General features: G+C 33.9%; 1 protein-coding gene across 6 annotated transcripts; it reads left to right on the top strand.

Annotated features, from left to right (window-relative positions):
- The first annotated feature begins 321 nt into the window (after positions 1 to 321).
- On the top strand, positions 322 to 11,850 carry LOC108345837 (glucose-6-phosphate 1-dehydrogenase, cytoplasmic isoform). Of its 6 annotated transcripts, none has more exons than XM_017584641.2 (16): positions 322 to 509; positions 1,140 to 1,349; positions 2,446 to 2,531; positions 3,014 to 3,080; positions 3,192 to 3,378; positions 6,136 to 6,293; positions 6,379 to 6,447; positions 6,674 to 6,732; positions 6,980 to 7,016; positions 7,532 to 7,603; positions 8,894 to 9,041; positions 9,298 to 9,393; positions 9,877 to 9,947; positions 10,860 to 10,975; positions 11,326 to 11,371; positions 11,450 to 11,850. In XM_017584641.2, the coding sequence occupies exons 2-16, from the start codon at positions 1,173 to 1,175 to the stop codon at positions 11,618 to 11,620; spliced, it is 1,560 nt and encodes a 519-aa protein (XP_017440130.1). In that variant the 5' UTR covers positions 322 to 509; positions 1,140 to 1,172; the 3' UTR covers positions 11,621 to 11,850. The 6 variants fall into 6 exon arrangements, with proteins under 6 accessions (XP_017440130.1, XP_017440128.1, XP_017440129.1 ...); XM_017584639.2 differs by having other exon boundaries at positions 1,136 to 1,349; XM_017584640.2 differs by having other exon boundaries at positions 322 to 518.
- The last annotated feature ends 8,051 nt before the right edge of the window (positions 11,851 to 19,901 follow it).

Here is a 19,901-nt window from a genome sequence, read left to right as displayed (position 1 = left end):
TATTCATAATTTATGATTTTAATGTATAAAATTTTAGTAAACAAGAAAAAATATAATTATAATGTAAAGTGACAAAATTAAATTAGTAACATTTGTAGTTATATTGAATGGATAAATAGTTTATTTCTTCTATTTCTCTTTTCTTTTTTTGTATCAAGATAGCTCCAGAGATACAAATGTAATCATTTTAAAATATAATTAAAAGTGATACAAGAATATGAAATTTGTATATTGGTTATAATTTATACACATATAAAGAACATAAAATGAGGATGGCAGTGCAAAACATAAATTTTTGTTTATAATTATTCATAACATCAAGGGTATGAAAGTAAATAGGAGAAGATGAAGGGGAATGTGAAATCGCAGTTGCCACTTGAGGAACACAGTTCGTTGACAATGGTTGTTCTAGTTCACGATTGATTCACCCAGGGAAATTCGTTGAACGATAAAGTCGCTGCTATTGCACTTTCAATCCTTAAAAAATCAATCAATACTGCTACTTCTGTGTGAGCTACGTAATTTTCATTACCTGCTGTATATTTCTTGACTGCTAAGCATTATTTATGAGTAGCGTGATTTAAATTTTACAAGCTTCATCTTTCTATTCGGTATTTGGTTTCTTTTCCTTTTTGTTTGTCCTTGTGATTGAATCTTAATTATCTTTTTTACCAATATCAGTGTTTGGAATGGTATTTTTTGTTCTGGTTTGGGAAATTACCTACTCGATCAGATACTGCTCGCGGTACTGTGTTTTGAATTGTTTGATTGTGAGAATAAATTTCGTTTCTAAAAGGATAAAGTAAGCAATATTTGACATCGGATGAAAAAATTAACTATGATATTCCATAATGATCATGATTTGTTGTTACACATATCACTTTGTATGAATGGATGATCTTTTTCATGAGTGACTATGTGTTTGGTTTGGTATTTGGAATTTTGGATCCACTTTTGACTGTATCAGACACCAAACCAAACTTAGTTTACCTTTGAAAGTTAGGTGTTTATGTTAAAGGAGCTGGTCTAGTAGGAATTGAAGCTTTAAATTTATGAACTGTTTTCCTATATGCTTTCTGTGATTAGCATCTTTGAAGGATATTTGGTTAATTGCAACTTGTTTGTTTGATGTCAGACAGAAGGTTATATTTGTTTGGTGCTGCTGATAGAGGATGAAGTCAAGTGAATGGCATGTTGAAAGAAGGCAAAGTTCAAAATTTGAATCCCCTTCATCAAGGGATTCAGAAAATGCGCATGAGACAGGGTCACTCTCCATTGTTATACTTGGTGCTTCTGGTGATCTTGCAAAGAAAAAGACGTTTCCAGCACTTTTCCACCTATATGAGCAGGTTTTATAACCTATGTTTGTGTGTTAAATAAAGGAATAAAGAATAACCTTTCTGGACCAGTTACTTAATGCCTAGTTTTCTGAAAGACTAAAATAATTGTATTAGAGAGGTTGAGTACATGAAATGACATGCTAAACAAATAGAAAATTTGATGGATTCTCATTAAACCTCAGCTGCTCCTAAAGCTGCCATGTACAAGACCAGATCCAGCACTAAACCATCCAATCCCCTGCACATATTAAATACAACCAGTAGCTATAAAATCAGCACCTACACTGATAAACACTACACAACACACATCTTGTCATATCACTCATTACATTATCCCACCTTTACCAATGAACTTGAATAACATGATGCAGGGATTTGGAAAGAGTAGATCGGTATGACATCTATCTCTGGGCATCTTTAATATTTGGACCATCATTTCAAAAGTCTTTAACACAGAAAGGCTTCCCCCATGGTATTTAGTGCTTGTTATTAAAACAAAAGGATTTGAAATAGATCATCATTGAAGTATTAGTGAACCACTGAAAGACCCTTAATGGAATGTGTATTAGAATGTTATAGTTTTAATCTAGCAATTTTTTAAAACTTTTCTTCTTATTCATATATTCTACCTAAAATTAAGATTTGATAAAATTTTAATTGGATGTGAACGGCCTAACACCTCTTTTGTATGGACTTGGAAGTTGAGACTGGGTATGTAAACTCTAGTTAAAACCATTTAATAGGATTTTGATATAAAATCTAAATAGCCTGTATAGAAAATTGGTTTATGACAAAACACATTGGCATTATTTGATCTGTGTAGCAAGCCCTCTATGATCAATGGGGTTGGATCTAATAGAAGGGACTAGTTCTCACAAGATGGGAAACCAAGGTTTGAATCTCTGCTGGCAGAGGTGTCCCAGATTTAATACCCGATTGCGGGAAACAGATTACGTCTAAAGGAAAATAGTTGTGGGATACCGAAAAAACTATATTCTACATGATAACCTAAGCAAATATCTATTACTAACTCATCTTGTACAAGGAGGATTTTCTAACTGATGTATGCTTAACAATTTTTCTAAATTTTGGTGGCATTTTGCAGGGATTCCTACCACAAAATGAGGTTTGTATTTTTGGCTATGCTAGGACAAAAATCACTGATGACGAATTGAAAAACCGCTTACGTGGGTGAGTTTTTTTTTCTTTTTCTTTTAAGTTGCATAATCTATATCTTTCCTAATATTTATAAAATAAATTAAAAAAATCGTGGAAATCAATTTCTTTCTACTATTTCGCAACCATGATTTCTTTTATGTAAGTATAACATTATTTCAAATGCATCAGTATCCTGTGAAATAACAGAGCATATTTCATGGATCCGTGTTTCCATAACATTAAAATTTTATAGCATGTTTAGTAAAACTTAATTTTGGTAAAAAAAATTACTTATTTCTCAAAAGATCTCTAATATAGCAAAAGTAAGTGACTATTTCTCAAAATTAAACCGAACTAAATATGAATTTGAAGTTTGTTCCATGATTGTTGTCTTACATGTTTGCTCTCTGCTTCTTTCATTCTTGTTATACTTGATATTTGTCATTTTCATCCCTTATTTAAGCAGATTCTCGGTGCAATAAATGATAGGAAATTGGTTGTTGTTTGATGTGCAGCTATCTTGTTCCTGGAAGAGATTCTTCCTCTGAGCAGTTGGAGAATGTATCAAAGTTCTTGCATCTGGTTGGTGTTGACTGCCTTGAATCATTTTATAATTTTCTGCTATTCACTCACTGAAATTACTCATCTGATTGATCAAACGTTCATTCTTTTTCCCCTTTCTCTTCCCATTAGATCAAATATGTAAGCGGCTCTTATGATTCTAAGGATGGTTTCTGTAATTTGGATAAAGAGATTTCAGAGCATGAATCTTTGAAAAGTAGCGCTCAGGGTTCTTCCCGAAGGCTTTTCTATCTTGCCCTTCCTCCTACAGTATACCAATCAGTTTGCAAGATGATCAAGACTTATTGCATGAACAAATGTAAGATTTAGCATCCATTGTTTTGACATGAATCTAGTAACATTTGGTTGCAAACTTTAATATGAACTCTTAACTTGGGAAGAGTAACAAACCTTGTATGCCATAGCTCAAGACATGCTAGAAGTAATTCTCAGTCGGACAACTACTCCAGTCTGTACTTCAGAGGTCACTTTCAGCTCTTCAATTTTCTTAAAAATAAAATCTAAATTACAGATTTCTTTTGTTCTTTCTTTGTGATTTTTTTCTTGATGACACTTGATCTGTATTGAAGTCACTGCTGTTGGTCTATACTGTAAAACATAACTGCTTCCAGAGGCTGAAACATTGCTTTGATTTCCGATTTACTGCATAACTACTGGTGGCTTTGTCATATTTTTGTGTGTTTATGCTAGGAAATAATTCTGAAATAAACTTGGAAGTCTGTTTGATAGATAGAATCAACTAAACAGAGCTCAGTCATTGCCTTTGCAAAGAAGGTCTGAGCTGCATAATATCAGTTGCTGAATATGTTCTTCGAGTTAAATAGGAGTATAATGCTTTAACTCATAATGACATCGGGGATCTGGTTTCTTTACCCTCTGGCAGGAAAGCAGTTAGTCATCAAAGGGTTTTTAGGTAAAAGAAAATGTTGATGGAACTGTTAACAAATATAAAGCCAAATTAGTTGCAAAGTGATTCCACCAATGGGTTTGATTTTCATGAAACTTTGTCTCCTATTATCAAACCTATTACCGTCATGATTATTCTTACTATTGCTTTAATCAAATGGATAGGATTTTGTTTTATTTGGATCTTAATGATGCCTTTCTCAATGGCACTCTAGAAGAAATATTATATATACAGTCCAACCTCCCGGATTTGAGGCCGCAGATAAATCTTTGGTCTGCAAGCTTAATAAAGCCATTTATGGCTTAAAACAAGCACCGAGACAATGGTTTAAGAAACTCACCACAACTCTTTTGAAGCTTGGTTTCCGTTCTAGTAAATGTGATCCTTCACTATATACCTATCAATATGACTCTCATATTGTTCACCTATTGGTATATCTTCATGATATCATTTTCACTGGTATCTCTGTATCTCTTATTAAGCAACTCACTCAGAACTTGAACTCTAATTTTTCTCTCAGGCAGCTGGGTAAACTTGCCTACTTTCTAGGTATTGAATCAACTACCTTTTTGACAAGAATATTGTGATGACTGAAAGTAAATATATTAAAGACCTTTTGCATTAAACAAAGATGACTGAATCTCAACCTATACCATCTCCTATGGCCTCATCTTGCAAACTATTTAAAACAAGATCAGATTTATTTTTGGATCCTAGCCTTTACAGATCAGTCGTTGGAGCTTAGCAACATGCTACTCTTGAAAGACCTGGAAATAGTTATGATGTCAACAAGGTCTGTCAATTCATGTCAAATACTTAGGGTACTCATTGGACAACTGTTAAAGGAATCCTTAGATACCTTAAGGGCACTCTTTCTTACAGTCTTGGCATGCAACCAGCCTTTGCAACTCATCCTTTTTCTATCATAGCCTTGTGTGATGCTAACTGGACTTCTGATATTGATGATAGAAAGTTCAGTTATGATCTGCAATATTTGGGGTACCCAATCTCTTTTCTTGGTGATCCCACAAGCAATGTGTCACTGCTAGATCAAGCACTGAAGCTGAATATCGCAGCTTAGCTCAATCTTCAAAAGAAATTATCTGAACTCAAGCTCTTGTGAAAGAATTATATATTTCTTCCTTCTCTCTTGTCATGCTCTGTGACAATAAAAATGTTGTTGCTATAGCACAAAACCGTGTATTTCACTCGAGAATGAAGCAGATTTGTGTTTGTGATCAAGTGTTATCCAAACAACTTGAATTTTATCATTTTCCTAACTTGGATTAGTGGGTGATATTCTTACCAAGCCTCTTTCTTTTAACCATTATGAACTTCTTAGAAGCAAACTCAATGTGCAGGATTTTGTATGTAAAAATCCTTCCCCTAGAGTTTGAGGGGCTTATAAGAGATTTAAACGTGAACATTCAGTTATTGAACTGGATGTTAATTAGTTATCTGTTTTTCTGTTATAATTAGTTTGATACTGTTGTAACCGCTTCTTGAGTCTATATATGTTCAACTTGTGTCTTCTTTCTCATTCAGTGCAATAATAATTCCATTCACTTCCTGTTAATCTTCTCTGGTTTCTCTCATACCTAGAATTCTAATATGATATTTAGAATATTAATGAGTTAGTTACTTGAAGTGTTAGTTAGATATAATAGAGGAAGGAGAGAAAGGAAAAGGATATTAATTTTGTAGATTGGGTATTTGCTCTTTGTGAAGTGAAAACCCTTGGAGGAGAGTGTGTTCTTCTATTTCTTGTTCTTTTATTCTATTAAAAAAAATATTTTTTTCCTTTCTCTTTTCAATTCTTGGATCCTGACACCTTTCCACTGGATTATTGTAGTTACAGGTCTCTCAATTCTCAAAACTGTCCCCCTTTTCCTTCTAAGCTTCCTATTAAAGGACTTCTTTCTGCTAACTAACTCTTAGCCGTAAAAGTTACCTTGTATTCTTACTTTTCTTTTTAAGACTCCTCCTATAATAAACCTGCAATCCTGTGTGATTATTAACTTGTTGTGCTAGCTCCTGCCTAACACCATCATCCCAAGTAAATGCGTCTAATTTCCCTACCTGGCCTAAGTTGCATCTTCATTTCCAACATTGTTTTTATTGATGATTTCATCTATTTTCATGTTGTAGCTGATCTTGGTGGGTGGACTCGTATTATTGTTGAGAAGCCTTTTGGTAAGGATCTAGAATCTGCAGAGCAACTCAGTACCCAGATTGGAGAGTTGTTTGAAGAACCCCAGATTTATCGTATTGATCACTACTTAGGGAAGGAACTAGTGCAGAATATGGTAGCAAATGACTACTTAATGGCTCTCTTTTTATTTGCTTCATAAACTCGGCCTAAACCCTCTTCATTTGACTTCTATTTTCTAGTTAGTACTTCGTTTTGCAAACCGGTTATTCATGCCGCAATGGAACCGTGACAACATTGCTAATGTGCAGGTGAGGGAGTTACCATTGAAATCAAACAAGGCCTTGTTAGTTGCCTTGACAATTCGTATTTCGCAATTTGCCTCATCGTAACTGTTAAATCTTTTTTTGTGGCCCTGTTAAATTCTTTCTGTTATTACTGCTAAATTCTGTCTGTTATTACCTAGTTCATCTACTTCATGACCAAACATTTACATGCCACATTCAAATTGAGTTTTACGCTGTTTTTTTGTGGTAGATCGTTTTCAGAGAAGATTTTGGAACTGAAGGCCGAGGTGGATATTTTGACCAATATGGGTATGTGTAGTAAGTCATTTATTTTTTAAACTAAGCTGCCTAGTGACAAGTCAAAGCCATAATAGGATGTCAAATGAAGTAATATTGAGAATTATGTATACTGATTTTACTTTGTTAACGATGTTGATGGTGAAACTTTTCTGGCTTTTTAAGTACCATCCGTCAATGCTTAAGCTTTATTTTCTATTGTTTTATATCATTGAGATTAGAAAAAACCAAAATCACTAACGTACTTTTTATTTGGCAGAATTATTCGAGATATAATTCAAAATCATCTGCTGCAGGTACGGCCTTTATTTTAGGCTGAGAAAGATATATTCTTTTACATTACTATTACCATGGTTGATTAAACAATATTATCAAAAGCCACAATATTGTTTAAATTCACTTCCCCCTAAACTTCTAATCTTACTAGAGTTATGTTCTATAAAACAAAATAACGTTGTTGTGGAAAGTACTGATATTTTGTGCTGATTATTTATGCATTGCATTTTGTAATATTTAGGTGAAAAATCATTTTTAGAGATGAAGGTGTATTAGGGATAATATTTATCACTGATTTGTTTTTAGTAAGCTTTAAACAAACAACATTAAATCATTTAATTTCTGATTTTTTTTTTTCATTTTAAGCATTAAATTGAATTTCAAACAGGCCTTAGCAATTCTTATGAAAGGGCCTGAATCTTCCTGTAATCAGTGATTGCAAGACCAACTACGTTCTTAATAGGCTTGAACAAACTTCACAATTTTTCAGTGTCTACATTTTTTTTCAACATTCATTGTTTTTCTATAAACTCAGGTTTTTTGCTTGGTTGCTATGGAAAAACCAGTTTCTCTCAAGGCCGAACACATTCGGGATGAGAAAGTGAAGGTTTGTCTCTTTCATCTAATTTTTTATGGAAATAGTTTTTCTTCTATGTTATATATCAGAAACAAGAAATAGGAAAATAATAAGACAAGGGAAATCATATCAATATTATTAATCAAAAAAGGGAAAAAGAAATACAGTAGGCTAAAGATCCTACTACCACATAGCAAGCTCCTTTAAGGAAAAGAACATTCCCTGCCTATATCAGAATTCAATAAAATCCCGACTTCCCCTCTCTTTTCCTTTTTTCTCCCCTATATTCTCCCTAACCCCTCTAAAATGATGAGGAATCAATTTAAGTTTTGGATTTTCTTTATAATTTTTATTATTTCCTTTTAGTTAAGTGGCTGGTTTGTCTCATTGGAAGATCCAAAACTACAAGAGAAGGTGATGACCATTCATATTCTTAGTGAGAAAAAATGATGGATGTAGTGGGAATTAGAGACAAACTAGTCAAAGTTAAACATCAGCAGCAACTCCACCTTCTTGACAGATTGTCAGAACTCATCAAACGGGTCGTTGTTTGGGTCAAATGTAACCTCTCATGGCCAAGCCAGCAACTCCACTATTTCTTGACAATAACTCCATGAGTTTCGCATGGTTGGAATCAGCCTTGAGTTTCTATCCTGAAACGTTTTCTCTCGTGGCCTAAACCTGCAAAGCGTTTTGAAGTCAACAACTTCTGTCAGTGCGATGAACTTTGCAACCATTTTAACAACCTCTTTCGACCACTGGACTATCCGTTCATATCTAGCAAGTCGGACCAAATGTTAGAGATCAGATACAAGAAATAGGAGAATAACAGGACGGGGAGATAATATTAGTATAATTACTCAAAAAGAAATAAGAAGTATAGTAGGGTGAAAATCATGCTGCCACAGAGCAAGCTCCTTCAAAGAAAACGACATTCCCTATCCATAACAAAATTCTCAAAATTCCGACTTCTTTCTCTCCTATTTTTCTCCCCTTTCTTCTAATTACCTCCCTCACTCATTAACTGATTCTGTTACATCTTTTGTCACTTCAGCATTTCTCTCACACCTATTTGTTTTCTCCTTTTATTAACCGTTCAAACCTTGGGCTTACTGCCAACGTCTAAGCCCACATTCCCATTCCCATCATTATTTTCTTGCTCTCTTGGTTTGTTCTCATGTTTTGTCCATAATGTTTTGTTCCCATTGTTATCACTAATGAATTGAAACTAGACACAATCCTTCTTTATGATTACCCAGAATTTTGACTGTGTTCCAACCTGAGTCTATACCACTTTCTGATTGATATAAAAAATTGCAGGTTCTTGAATCAGTACTGCCTATTAAAGATGATGAGGTTGTTCTAGGACAATATGAAGGCTATAGAGATGATTCCACCGTACCTGACCATTCGAATACTCCTACTTTTGCAACTGTTATTCTGAGAGTAAACAATGAGAGATGGGATGGTATGTGAAAAACCAATCTATCTTGTTCCTGAAAGACAAATCTGAACTTTAGGTTCAGGGATGCTATAGGGAGATATTTCTGACATTTCTTTGCTTTATTCATGCTGAATTTTGGGAATATAATTATTCAGTCCATCTTTTTATGTGTATGTTTGAGTGCATTATTTTTGTATTTTTTATGCTATATATTTCTGTGACTTTGATCAACTGAACTGCAATTGAGACATTTTCACACCTAGCTCCTTTCTGATGTTAGGTGTTCCATTCATACTAAAGGCTGGGAAGGCCCTAAGTTCAAGAAAGGCAGATATAAGAGTTCAATTCAAGGATGTTCCTGGTGACATTTTCAAGTGTATGGCACCAAATTTTCAATATTTGGGTGAACTCTCTTCAAGTCATGCATCTTTAATTATATATAGTAAATACATCAATCATGACCATGGCATTGAATATATCTATTTGTCATCCATCATGTGCACTCAGATATGGTATACAACCCATTATTTAAAAGACATGGAATTTTTGTGATAGGATTATCTAGTTAGACTTTATTCACTTCGGTTTCAAATGCAAATATTAGTGTATGTGCATAAAATTATCTTACCGCTGCCAAAAGTGATGTTTTTATTAGGGGTTCATATGTATGATCCATAATTCCAACAAAGGCAACATGCAGGAGGAACTTGTTCTTTATTGGCAAAGTATAAATGCATTGAAAAATAAAATAAATATTAGCTAGAGTGTGTTTTTCCATACCTTGGTGAGTACTGAAGTACCTATTGATCTAAATTTCAAACTATGCTTAGACCTTATTGTAAATTTATTCTTGTTTTAGGTCAAAAGCAGGAGAGAAATGAGTTTGTCATACGCCTGCAACCCTCAGAAGCTATGTACATGAAGCTAATAGTATGTCTATCATGCTGATAACACTTAACAAGAACTGTTCTGCCATTTGTTTTGGCTTAATTACCTCTGGAAGTTTCATATGTGTCATTGAGGAAAGTATTTTTAAGTGTTCAAATTTAGATATTTAGTATTTATGTATTGAAAAATGTAAAGATATCATGACAGTTTGGAACCAATTATCCTGAAATGCAAATGGCAACTTTTCTAGTTAATTTGTTGTCAGCTTTAGCAACATCTTATCTCTTTTACTTGTTATCTTGAGTTCATGAAAGAAATCTATATGTTAAATTCTGTTGGAAATAATGTACTTAGGAAATGGTATGTTCGTATCGCATATGACATGATAAAATGCATTTAGTACTTACGAGTATTAGTTTCTAGGAATTTGTTTTTAATTAGTAGTAGCCTGAGACATAGTCTCAACTAAGTCTATTAAGAGTTTATATATGTGGATATATGTAGAACATATTTCTCACATTTTCAGTGAATAACAGAATATTTCCAGTTTCTAAATTCTCTCTATACAATATTCTGCTATATCTTCCTCTAAATCTCCTATCATAAATTCTACGTGTTATCTAAGTGTATCCAGTCCTACAAGGATCACATGCTACATGTCTAGTCCTAGACATGAAGGATGTGCGCTAAGACACCGCAAGATGTTTAGAAATATGGTCAGAACTCTCCACAAGAGTGGGGCATTTCTCCTCTCTTGAGCTAGCTTTATTGAGTGAGTTATCTTCAATTCATCTCTGATATGTTATCAGAATATATCATCCACTTTGATCTGTGTTGTCACAGTTCAGTTGTCTTGCTTTTTGTTACCACTGTTGCTGCTCAACCAGTTCAATGCACCTACTAAAATAATTCAATGATATGTCTAAGAATGGACTATTATCTGATTTTGTGCAGGTCAAGAAACCTGGACTGGATATAGAAACAGTTCAAAGTGAACTAGATTTGTCATATAGGCAACGTTATCAAGGAGTAACCATTCCAGAGGCTTATGAACGTCTAATTCTTGACACGTACGTTGCTCTTACAACTTCATGTTTAATTGTTTAATGGCTTGTCTCCTGAGAACAGACATCTCAAGGTGTTAAAAAAGTATACTTTAATTTGGACTACATATTTTTTTATCGGCAAATATTAGTTGTTAGCTTTTGAAAATGGAGTTGAACCTACAACCTCTCTCACCCTCTTTTCAAAACCCTTCCAACCAACTTATATCTCGCAAATGTTAGTGGGAGAAGTTAAACCCACAACCTCTCCTACATTCCTTTTCAACTTTTCCTACTAGGTCAACTTTATATTTAACCGTTTATTTGAAGGAAATAGCTTATGTGAATATCAATGACAAACGGAATTTTTTTTACAGAATTAGAGGTGATCAGCAACATTTTGTTCGCAGAGATGAGTTGAAGGTAATATAGTGCAGGCTTCATAGACCCACCCATTTCAACATTAGTTTTATTCAGTGACTGTATTTTGTTTCTTATCAGGCATCATGGGAGATCTTCACCCCTCTTTTGCACCGGATAGATAAAGGGGAGTTCAAGTCAATCCCTTACAAACCTGGAACAAGAGGTCCTGCAGAAGCAGATAAACTATTGCTGGAAAAAGCTGGTTATGTTCAAACACCCAGTTATATATGGATCCCTCCTACGTTGTAGAAAGTAAAGTCATTGCCTTAAATTGTTTATGCTTACACTTGATAAGCATGCGAAGTTCTCCTTGGAACAAGATTATTCTTTAATGGGTGATTTTATCAAGCATTTGAATGTATATGTGATTGGCATACTTTATACAACCTTCTCTGTGAATGCAAAACAACGAGTGGTTGACATGGTATATACGTATCGTGCATACAAAATAAATGAAAAATGAAGTTCATTTAGTAGTATTTGTGTTTCATATGCAGTAGTCTACATTCATTGATGCACAAGGAAAGACAAATAGATCCGTCTATATAAGTATTTTCCGAACTTATCTTAGTTTTAAAGGGAAATCTCGTATTGACTGGATACGGATATATGTAGGAATCATATCTAATTCTTTTAAATAGGTACGAGGACGGGGATGGTTACATAGATATTTATCCTGACCTCGTCTCCATACTCAGTCTCAATATCTATCCTTGTCTTTGTCGTGTCTTCGGTATCTATTTAAATTATTAAAATCTTTATAGTTTATTGGATAACCTAAAATACTTATATATATATATATATATATATATATATATATATATATATATATATTTATAATTCTTTTCTGTTTTTTGTTAGACATTTTTTTCCTCTCTTCTAATTATTTGACTTGTTCTATCTTCAAAATCCACTTATATCTCTCAGATATTTTTTTTATTACTTGATTACACATTTTTTTATGTAGTTATGTTCAAAATGTTTATTATCAATTTCAGTAAATCAACAATTTTTTTAATTTTACATTTGATTATTTTTACACACAGTATTTTTTTTCATATTTAATTATTTTTACTCAGTATTTTTTTTCATATGAGAGCGTTTAACTCTCCCAATTTCAAGTATTCAATTGCGTAAATATTTCAGAGATGTTCTTCCTACGCCTCTAGGTATTCTCTCTGCATCTCCAACTTTCCTAGATTACCCTTTTGACGGTTTGCATGCCTGTACAAAAATATGAAAAAACAGAAGAATTGGCTGTTGACATTCTTTTTCAAAAATTAAAAGCAACCCTACACCCCCCCCAAAACCCACAATCTATGCGCCTCCCTCAAAATCAAAAGAGCTTTGTTTCTCCCTCTTGTCTCCTCCTTCAAGTCCCTCTCTCTTTGTCTTTGTATGTGTTTCTCCCTCCCTCTCTCAGTGCAATTCTTCCACTTTGTGTCTCAGTGTGCTGTTTTCTTCAAGGTTTCAAAAACTTCATAACAAATAAAAAAAAATTTAACAACAAATTAACTACTAAATCATAAATAACAAAAACTTTCAAAAACAAAATAATTACATAAAATATGGAAGGTTTAATCATTTCGGAAATCCCTATTTGTGTAGATTCGTGTCAATTAGGTCCATTTTTATGTAATATTGAGTCAATTTTGACCTTGCCGTTAATTGCTGTGGATGACGTTAAATTTGTTGTCTGGTGACATGGTGAGCTAGCATTTAATAACCACGTGGCATAGTAAGAGGTCATTATGTGGATTTATTTGATTTTAAATTTAAAAAAGTTTAAAATATGGTAAATTTAATAAAAACAGAACGTAAAATTGATTTCTAGAAATGAAATTAAAAGGTATTAGGGTTAAGTTTGGTATTTTGGGGTCAGATATTAAGTGCGTGCAAAATTAGGAAAAATTGGAGAAAATAAGATTCGTGGGTTCGTTGTTGTGGTTCGCAATTGGGAAACATTGGGTTTTAGTGAGAAATTAGGTTTAGATAAAGTTTCGTTCTAGGAAATTGGCATCATCTATCGGTGGTTTTTTGGTGGAATCGGCTAGTTGTTGGCGGTGAATCACGTGGAAGGCTTTCGCGAAGTTTGTTGGAGGTGAATCACGTGTTGAGGTTAGTAAATCTATTTTTGGTTTAATTGTTTGTATATTTTGTCCTTTTATGGTTTTTCGACAATGTTGCATGCTCATTCCTGTTTTCTTGTTAATTGTAATGTGGTCCCCCATGTTTAAAGTGTTGTGGGAGTGTGTTTTTGAGGTTGTGCTTTAAATTGTTGTTGCAATGTGGTCCCCCATGTTTGTTTCTTGTGCTTTTAATTTTGTTTAACTTTTGTTGTCGTTGGCCCCCATGTTTCGTTGTTGTGGTTTTAATTTTGTATAATTTTTGTTGTCATTGGCCCTGTTATTATTTAATAGGATAAATATTGTTATACTATCGTACATGGAGGATCATTTTCAAGTTGTTTTCCACCATGGAGGGAAATTCTTAAATGATGGGCCACTTAAGTATGAGGGGGAAAGTGTAGGGGAGGGGGGCGGGGGGGGGGGGGGGGGGGGGTCTGTGTTAGATAATAGGTTAGAGCCTTTGTGTGATGATAGAGGAGTCATGCACATGATTAACTTAGCTAGGCTAAATAGTGACTTTCATCTATTTGTTGTTCACACAACCTCTAAACCTGAGGTCATACACTTGTTAGAAAATGTTCCTCATAATAGAGGTGAAGTAGAAGTTGAACCTGTGATGCATGATAGTGGGGAGACTGTAGGTATAGGTGATGATGACTATCAAGAGCAAGGTGATGGTGACTGTGAAGAGGAAGGTGATGGTCAGTGTCAATAGCAAGGTGATGATGAGTATGAACAACAGACTGAAATAATAGGTGAGGTGAATGACGTGCAAGTTGAAAGAGGTGAAGTTCGTGGTCATGGTGAGGAGGGTGACTATGAAGAAAGTGTTCCTGTTTCAGAAGAAAGATGTGAGGGTGATGATATTGTTCAAGGTGAAATTGAAACAGAGTTTGATGTGGGTGAGTATGAAGGAGATGGTGCCGATGTTCGTAGTTCGAGTTCTAGTGGTGAGGATGCCAATGTTGATGGCAATCTTGATGTTAATGATGATTGTATGGAAGACATGGTTGACTGTGATATAGAAGACAAGGTAGGACATGAAGTTGGAAATTGCTTTGGTGATATCGAAGTTGATGTGCAATATGATGGACCATCATGGACTCAGATGTCTGATAGTGATCTTGATGATGACATAAATACTGATGATGATAGAAGTTTGTTCGATGATGATTGGGAATCCAAAGAATTAGTTAGTGGAGCAGAAAGTGATGGAGAAGATTATGAAGAAGAGAGTTATGGCAAGTTTGTAACATTTTGTATGCCTAAAACAATGGTGGATTACAAGTTGGATTTGGGCACTTATTTTGCTGACAAGCAAGATTTTTTGGATGCCATAAAAACGTATGCAGTAGAAAATGGTAGAAATATAAGATATCTTAAAACTGATAAGAAGAGAATTAGGGTCAAATGTATGGGTGCTAAAGGAAAATTCCCCTGGATGGCATACTATGCTTATATGGATGCAATACTTGAGAAATGAGAAAAATAAAAGAGGTCAACAATAAGGCTTTTAAATACTTGATCAAAATTCCTCCCAAGTTTGTTTTTCATTGTATGTTGTGTTTGATGCAATTCATACTTGTAATAGTGGCAGACTTTGATACTAATATTTCATAACCTGTTGCAATGTAGATACTGATCACGATCAAGGTTTACCACCCAATCTAAATGTGATACATTGGTAAACAATATGTTAGAGGCATTCAATAGTGTTTTGGTGCATACAAGGTCTAAGCCAATCATAAGCACGTTGTAGGAGATTCGAATTTACTTGATGAAGAGATGAGAAACATAAAAGATGTGGCATTTGTAGGGAACTAGGTCACAATAAAACTTCTTGCCAGAAATCAACCTAAGAATGTGTTGTGAATCCTGACCAAACACAACAAAGTAATCCAGCAAATGAACCAATCATGAAATCATCAAATGAGGGTCAAAAGTATAGGAGGGGAATTGTAATGTTTATCTTACTGCTTTGAACAATTGTAATGTTTTTGTGACAAAATTGGACAATTGTAATGTCTGTCACATATTTTTGTAACCTTTTACTCATCTGAACAATTTCAGCACTTTATTAATGTTTATGGAATGTTATTTTTGCTTTTGGAATGTATGAATTCCAAGTTTGATATTGGAATGCCAAATGTAAAAGGATCAATTTGACCATTGTGTTAATGAATACTTGCCTCTATAGCATTTTGTTCTTGTTATGAACTTAATGAATAGTCAGGGATTTCCTCCAAATGGTTGTTCTCAACATTTATTCTCTACACCTATCAGTCAAGGATTTCCTCCAAATGGTCATTTCTATATCTTTCCATTTTTATATATTCTTTTCTGACTTACTTGCCTCCAAATGAATATATAATTAGCCTCATCCTCACCGCCTTTGGTTCCTTGTGACAATAGTACATATTTGGTTCATTGCCAGATTAAAGTTTGGTTTGGTCCTCATCAACATCACACAAAATTACCATTACAACATATCAGATTAAAGTTTGGTTGACTGTATTCAAATTGCATTACTCCATGTTTTATGTAACTAATTTATTAAAGTGAAATTTCAATCATCCCATTCTTAGCCATAAACAGATATCAGATTCCATAAGCACAACTCAATTACTTAGTCATAAACACATAATGCTGAATTTTTCACTTACGAAACAAGTCTTCATTTGATTAAAACATAACAAACCTACAACAAAGTTACAACAAATCATCCCATTCTCATCAACATTGAAGCTAAAAGTATCTCTATTACACATAAAATAGAAACCAAAAATATCAACACCTTCATCCACTTTTGAACAATGAACACAAATTTTTGTAAATTAACTATCATTTTCTTAGTACTCTCCATTTCTTCATTGTTTACCAAAGTTTCTTTGTTTTCTTCGCTCTTCACGTAGCTACCCCTTTCGTCAAACCCAACATCAATGCACCATTTGAAGAAGTTGCAACCAACGTCTTCACCACCATTCTATAAAGACAACAATCAACGACAATGTCGTGTTCTCAGAAACAGTACCACAAATTAATTAGGTTGAATCTAACATACCTTATACTTGGAGCATCCCCAAAATTGCTTGCCTCGATTTTTCATAGTCTTGGTAGTTCTCACCACAGATCTCTATCCATAGTGGCAAATCGGTGAACAAATAATAGGGTTTTCCTTATGCTAAACATTGCATGTCGACGAACAACAAGAGTGCTCCTTGGACATCCTCTTCGAAGAAGAACAAATACAAACTCGATCACCACCACACCCACTCGCGTCGCACAACTACAAGCTCGATCACCTAAAGCACCCTTTTCAATTAGGGATTTTGAGCTTCAGATTGAGGTATTTAATGAAATCCAAATTGTTTTCCATTCCTACTTAAAATAAATCCATGTAATGACCTCTTATTGTGCCATGTGGTTATTAAATGCTAGCCTCACCATGCCACCAGGCAAGGTCATAATTGACTCAATTTTACATAAAAAGGACCCAATTGAGCTCTTTGAAAATACGAGGACCTAACTAACATGAATATGCACAAATAGAGAGATCTAAAATGATTAAACCAATATGAAACACGTCATAAATATTACAATTTAAATAAACAAATATAATATATATATATATATATATATATAGCATAATACATATTAAAAATTAAATAACTCATAAAATAACAAATACAACACGCATTGGAAAAACTCATATTAGACAAAAAGTTTGCATTGCATTAGAAAAGAAACTCATACACTAAATTGTAACTCCAAATAAAACATCAACTCTCTCATACTCACACACATCACTACAAACTCACCACCCTTCAAACTATTTCCTCCACTGCATATTTGACAACCCCACAGGCACCCATGCATAACCATTTATAACACGTTCTCACGTAAACACTATACCCTTACAAGCACCAATTTTTTTTTTCTATTTCTCCCTAAAGTTTCTTTACATTTCTTTTTCTCTTGTAACCCCTAAAACCTCCTCAAGGAATACAACAATTTAAGCCCCATGCTACACGAAAATAAGAACCCATTTCCCATTCATTATTTAAGATTTACATACACACCACCTTATACCCAAGCTTTTCTTCTTCTGTATAACATTGTAACTCTCTCTTTCACACACTCAAAGTTACATAAAAAAAATCTCCATGCAGCATCCTACTCTTCTTCTAACTTTTCTTCAACTTTGCTTACCCAAAACAACCCCAAATATAACAAAACCTAACACTACCCAACCTAGACTCATAACTAATACATATAACAGAGCATAATCCATAAAATAACACATATTAAAAAAAATATCATACAACATAATACATAAAACACAAAATATTAAAAAAAATGAAGTCGGCACAGTGCAATCGAAGTTGGAAGTGCGGCTCCCCTAAACCGCAATTCAAAGTGCGATTGAGGGCAGTCGAAATTTGAAGAGCGACTATGTGAAACCGACATTCGAACGATGACACCCTTAACCGCAGCTCCAGCACCGGTTAAGGGTGTTTACTTGAAATATTAAACTAACCTCGATGAGCTCTTTGTCACCACCTTCTTCCCCCTCCAATATCCATAACACCCTTCTTCCTCCTCCACTAGTACAAAACCGGCTTTTTAAGTCTGTGAATTTAAGTCTGTTCAGGAGAAACAAACTTAAAAAATGTGTGGTGGAAGTTTTGTAAATAAAAGTGATATTTTTACATCTGTTACTTTTCTAACAGACTTAAATTAGTAATTTTACGTCTGTTACTTTTTTAACAGACTTAAATTAGTATTTTTACATCTATTACTTTTCTAACATACTTAAAAATGTGTTATTTTTAAGTCTTTTACTATTTTAACATACTTAAAAATGTCTTTTAACCTATTCAAGTGTATTCACATTCTCACTTTCATTTGCTCATCCCGTATAAAATTTTCATTCTTCAACCTTTTCACTGCTCCATCTAGCCTTAACCACCACCAGCAGGAACAACATTTTTCCAGCAACAACAATATTCTTCTGGCGACAACAAGATTCTTTCAGCAACGGCAACAACAACAGGTACAATAAATCAATTTCTTTACGGGTGATTTTGTTGTTCTAAATGATATGTTTTCTTAGGAAAAAATGGTGGGTGTAGAAGTTGAGTAGATATAAAATGCTTAGAGTTGCAAGTCTGTATGCTTCTTTACTCACACAAATGGTATAGTGTTCTTCACAAAGTGTTTCTGTAGTTTTAGAAAATATTGAGGTTGAGTATAAGACCCCAAAACCATTATTTAATAGATAACATTAGGTGGACGGTAGAAGTTCCTTCAGCGTTAAAGTCACCCTAGATATTTCCCTGTTGCCATTGTACTACTATTATTAAGAACCTGTTCATCGTAGTGCTCTGAGTGTTTAAACCTATTACGGTTACCTGCATATTGGCCATTGTTGATGGTTGCACCGCCGAAATCCTGGGGACTGCTGGCATGGTTGTTGAATGAGTTTGAAGAACAACTGTTGTAGCCTTTTGTTGCTTGCTCAGCCTTAATCATTTCCATGCTTCTCTGCATGAAGTCTACCATTCTGATCTTCTCTTTTAACTTGCTTGCAAGCAAGTAATCCAATTATTTTCTCCTTTCTGGTTCCTCTTGGTTTGTCTTCCTAAGATACCAGCACCTTCACGCTGCAATGTGTAGATATGGTTTCTTCTTTTCTCAGCTTAACAAGAAAGTAGAAAGTAGAAACCAAAAAAAAAAAAACTAAAACGCTTTCCACCCCTGGAACGAGTTTCCAACTAAAGCATATGAGAAGAGAAATCTCTCTCTCCTAAAAAGGATTTAAATGGCCAAAACACAGCATTGGGACCCACACTTTCTCTTTCACATAAAGGAAATCAATTGCAAAAACACAAAATTCCTTCACTCTACCAACACCAACCTTAAAAAACCCGTATCAAGTTTGATGCAATTTCATAAGCTATTGCGGTCACACTCAACAATCAATTACATTTTAATAAACCACACTTCATCCTAAAACCAAAATGTTGGATAAAGAAAAAAAAGCAATTAATTTATTATTAATTATTGTACCAGTAAAGCAAAGGTGGTTGTATTTGATGCCTATCAATTACTTTTGATAAGACAATTGGTAAGTAAGATGGCAGTATATCTTCATTTATTCAGTACAACAATAAATGTTTCGAAGCTCTAATTGCTTTTCATTTCAAAGCTTTTCATTTAATAAGACAATTAATCTTTTTTTCCAGTATTCTCGATGATGTTTTGCTTTTCATTTCAAAACTTAATTTATATTATTTAATTTTTTAATATTATAATTAGTTTATAATATTTGAATATATATATTTTTATTTAGTATACTCTCGGTATTTTTTATTTTAGGCTAAAATAAAATAGAGAATAGT

The sequence above is a fragment of the Vigna angularis genome, chromosome 8 (assembly GCF_016808095.1).
Source record: "Vigna angularis cultivar LongXiaoDou No.4 chromosome 8, ASM1680809v1, whole genome shotgun sequence".
NCBI classification, from domain to species: Eukaryota; Viridiplantae; Streptophyta; class Magnoliopsida; order Fabales; family Fabaceae; genus Vigna; species Vigna angularis.
This window is presented reverse-complemented; position numbering and strand designations above follow the sequence as displayed.

Coding starts and splice junctions, on each gene's coding strand:
- LOC108345837 (XM_017584641.2), top strand. CDS start 1,173: ATGAAGTCAAGTGAATGGCATGTTGAAAGAAGGCAAAGTTCAAAATTT. Junction 7,017..7,531: donor TTCAAAATCATCTGCTGCAG/GTACGGCCTTTA, acceptor CTATAAACTCAG/GTTTTTTGCTTGGTTGCTAT. Junction 9,394..9,876: donor TCCTGGTGACATTTTCAAGT/GTATGGCACCAA, acceptor TTCTTGTTTTAG/GTCAAAAGCAGGAGAGAAAT.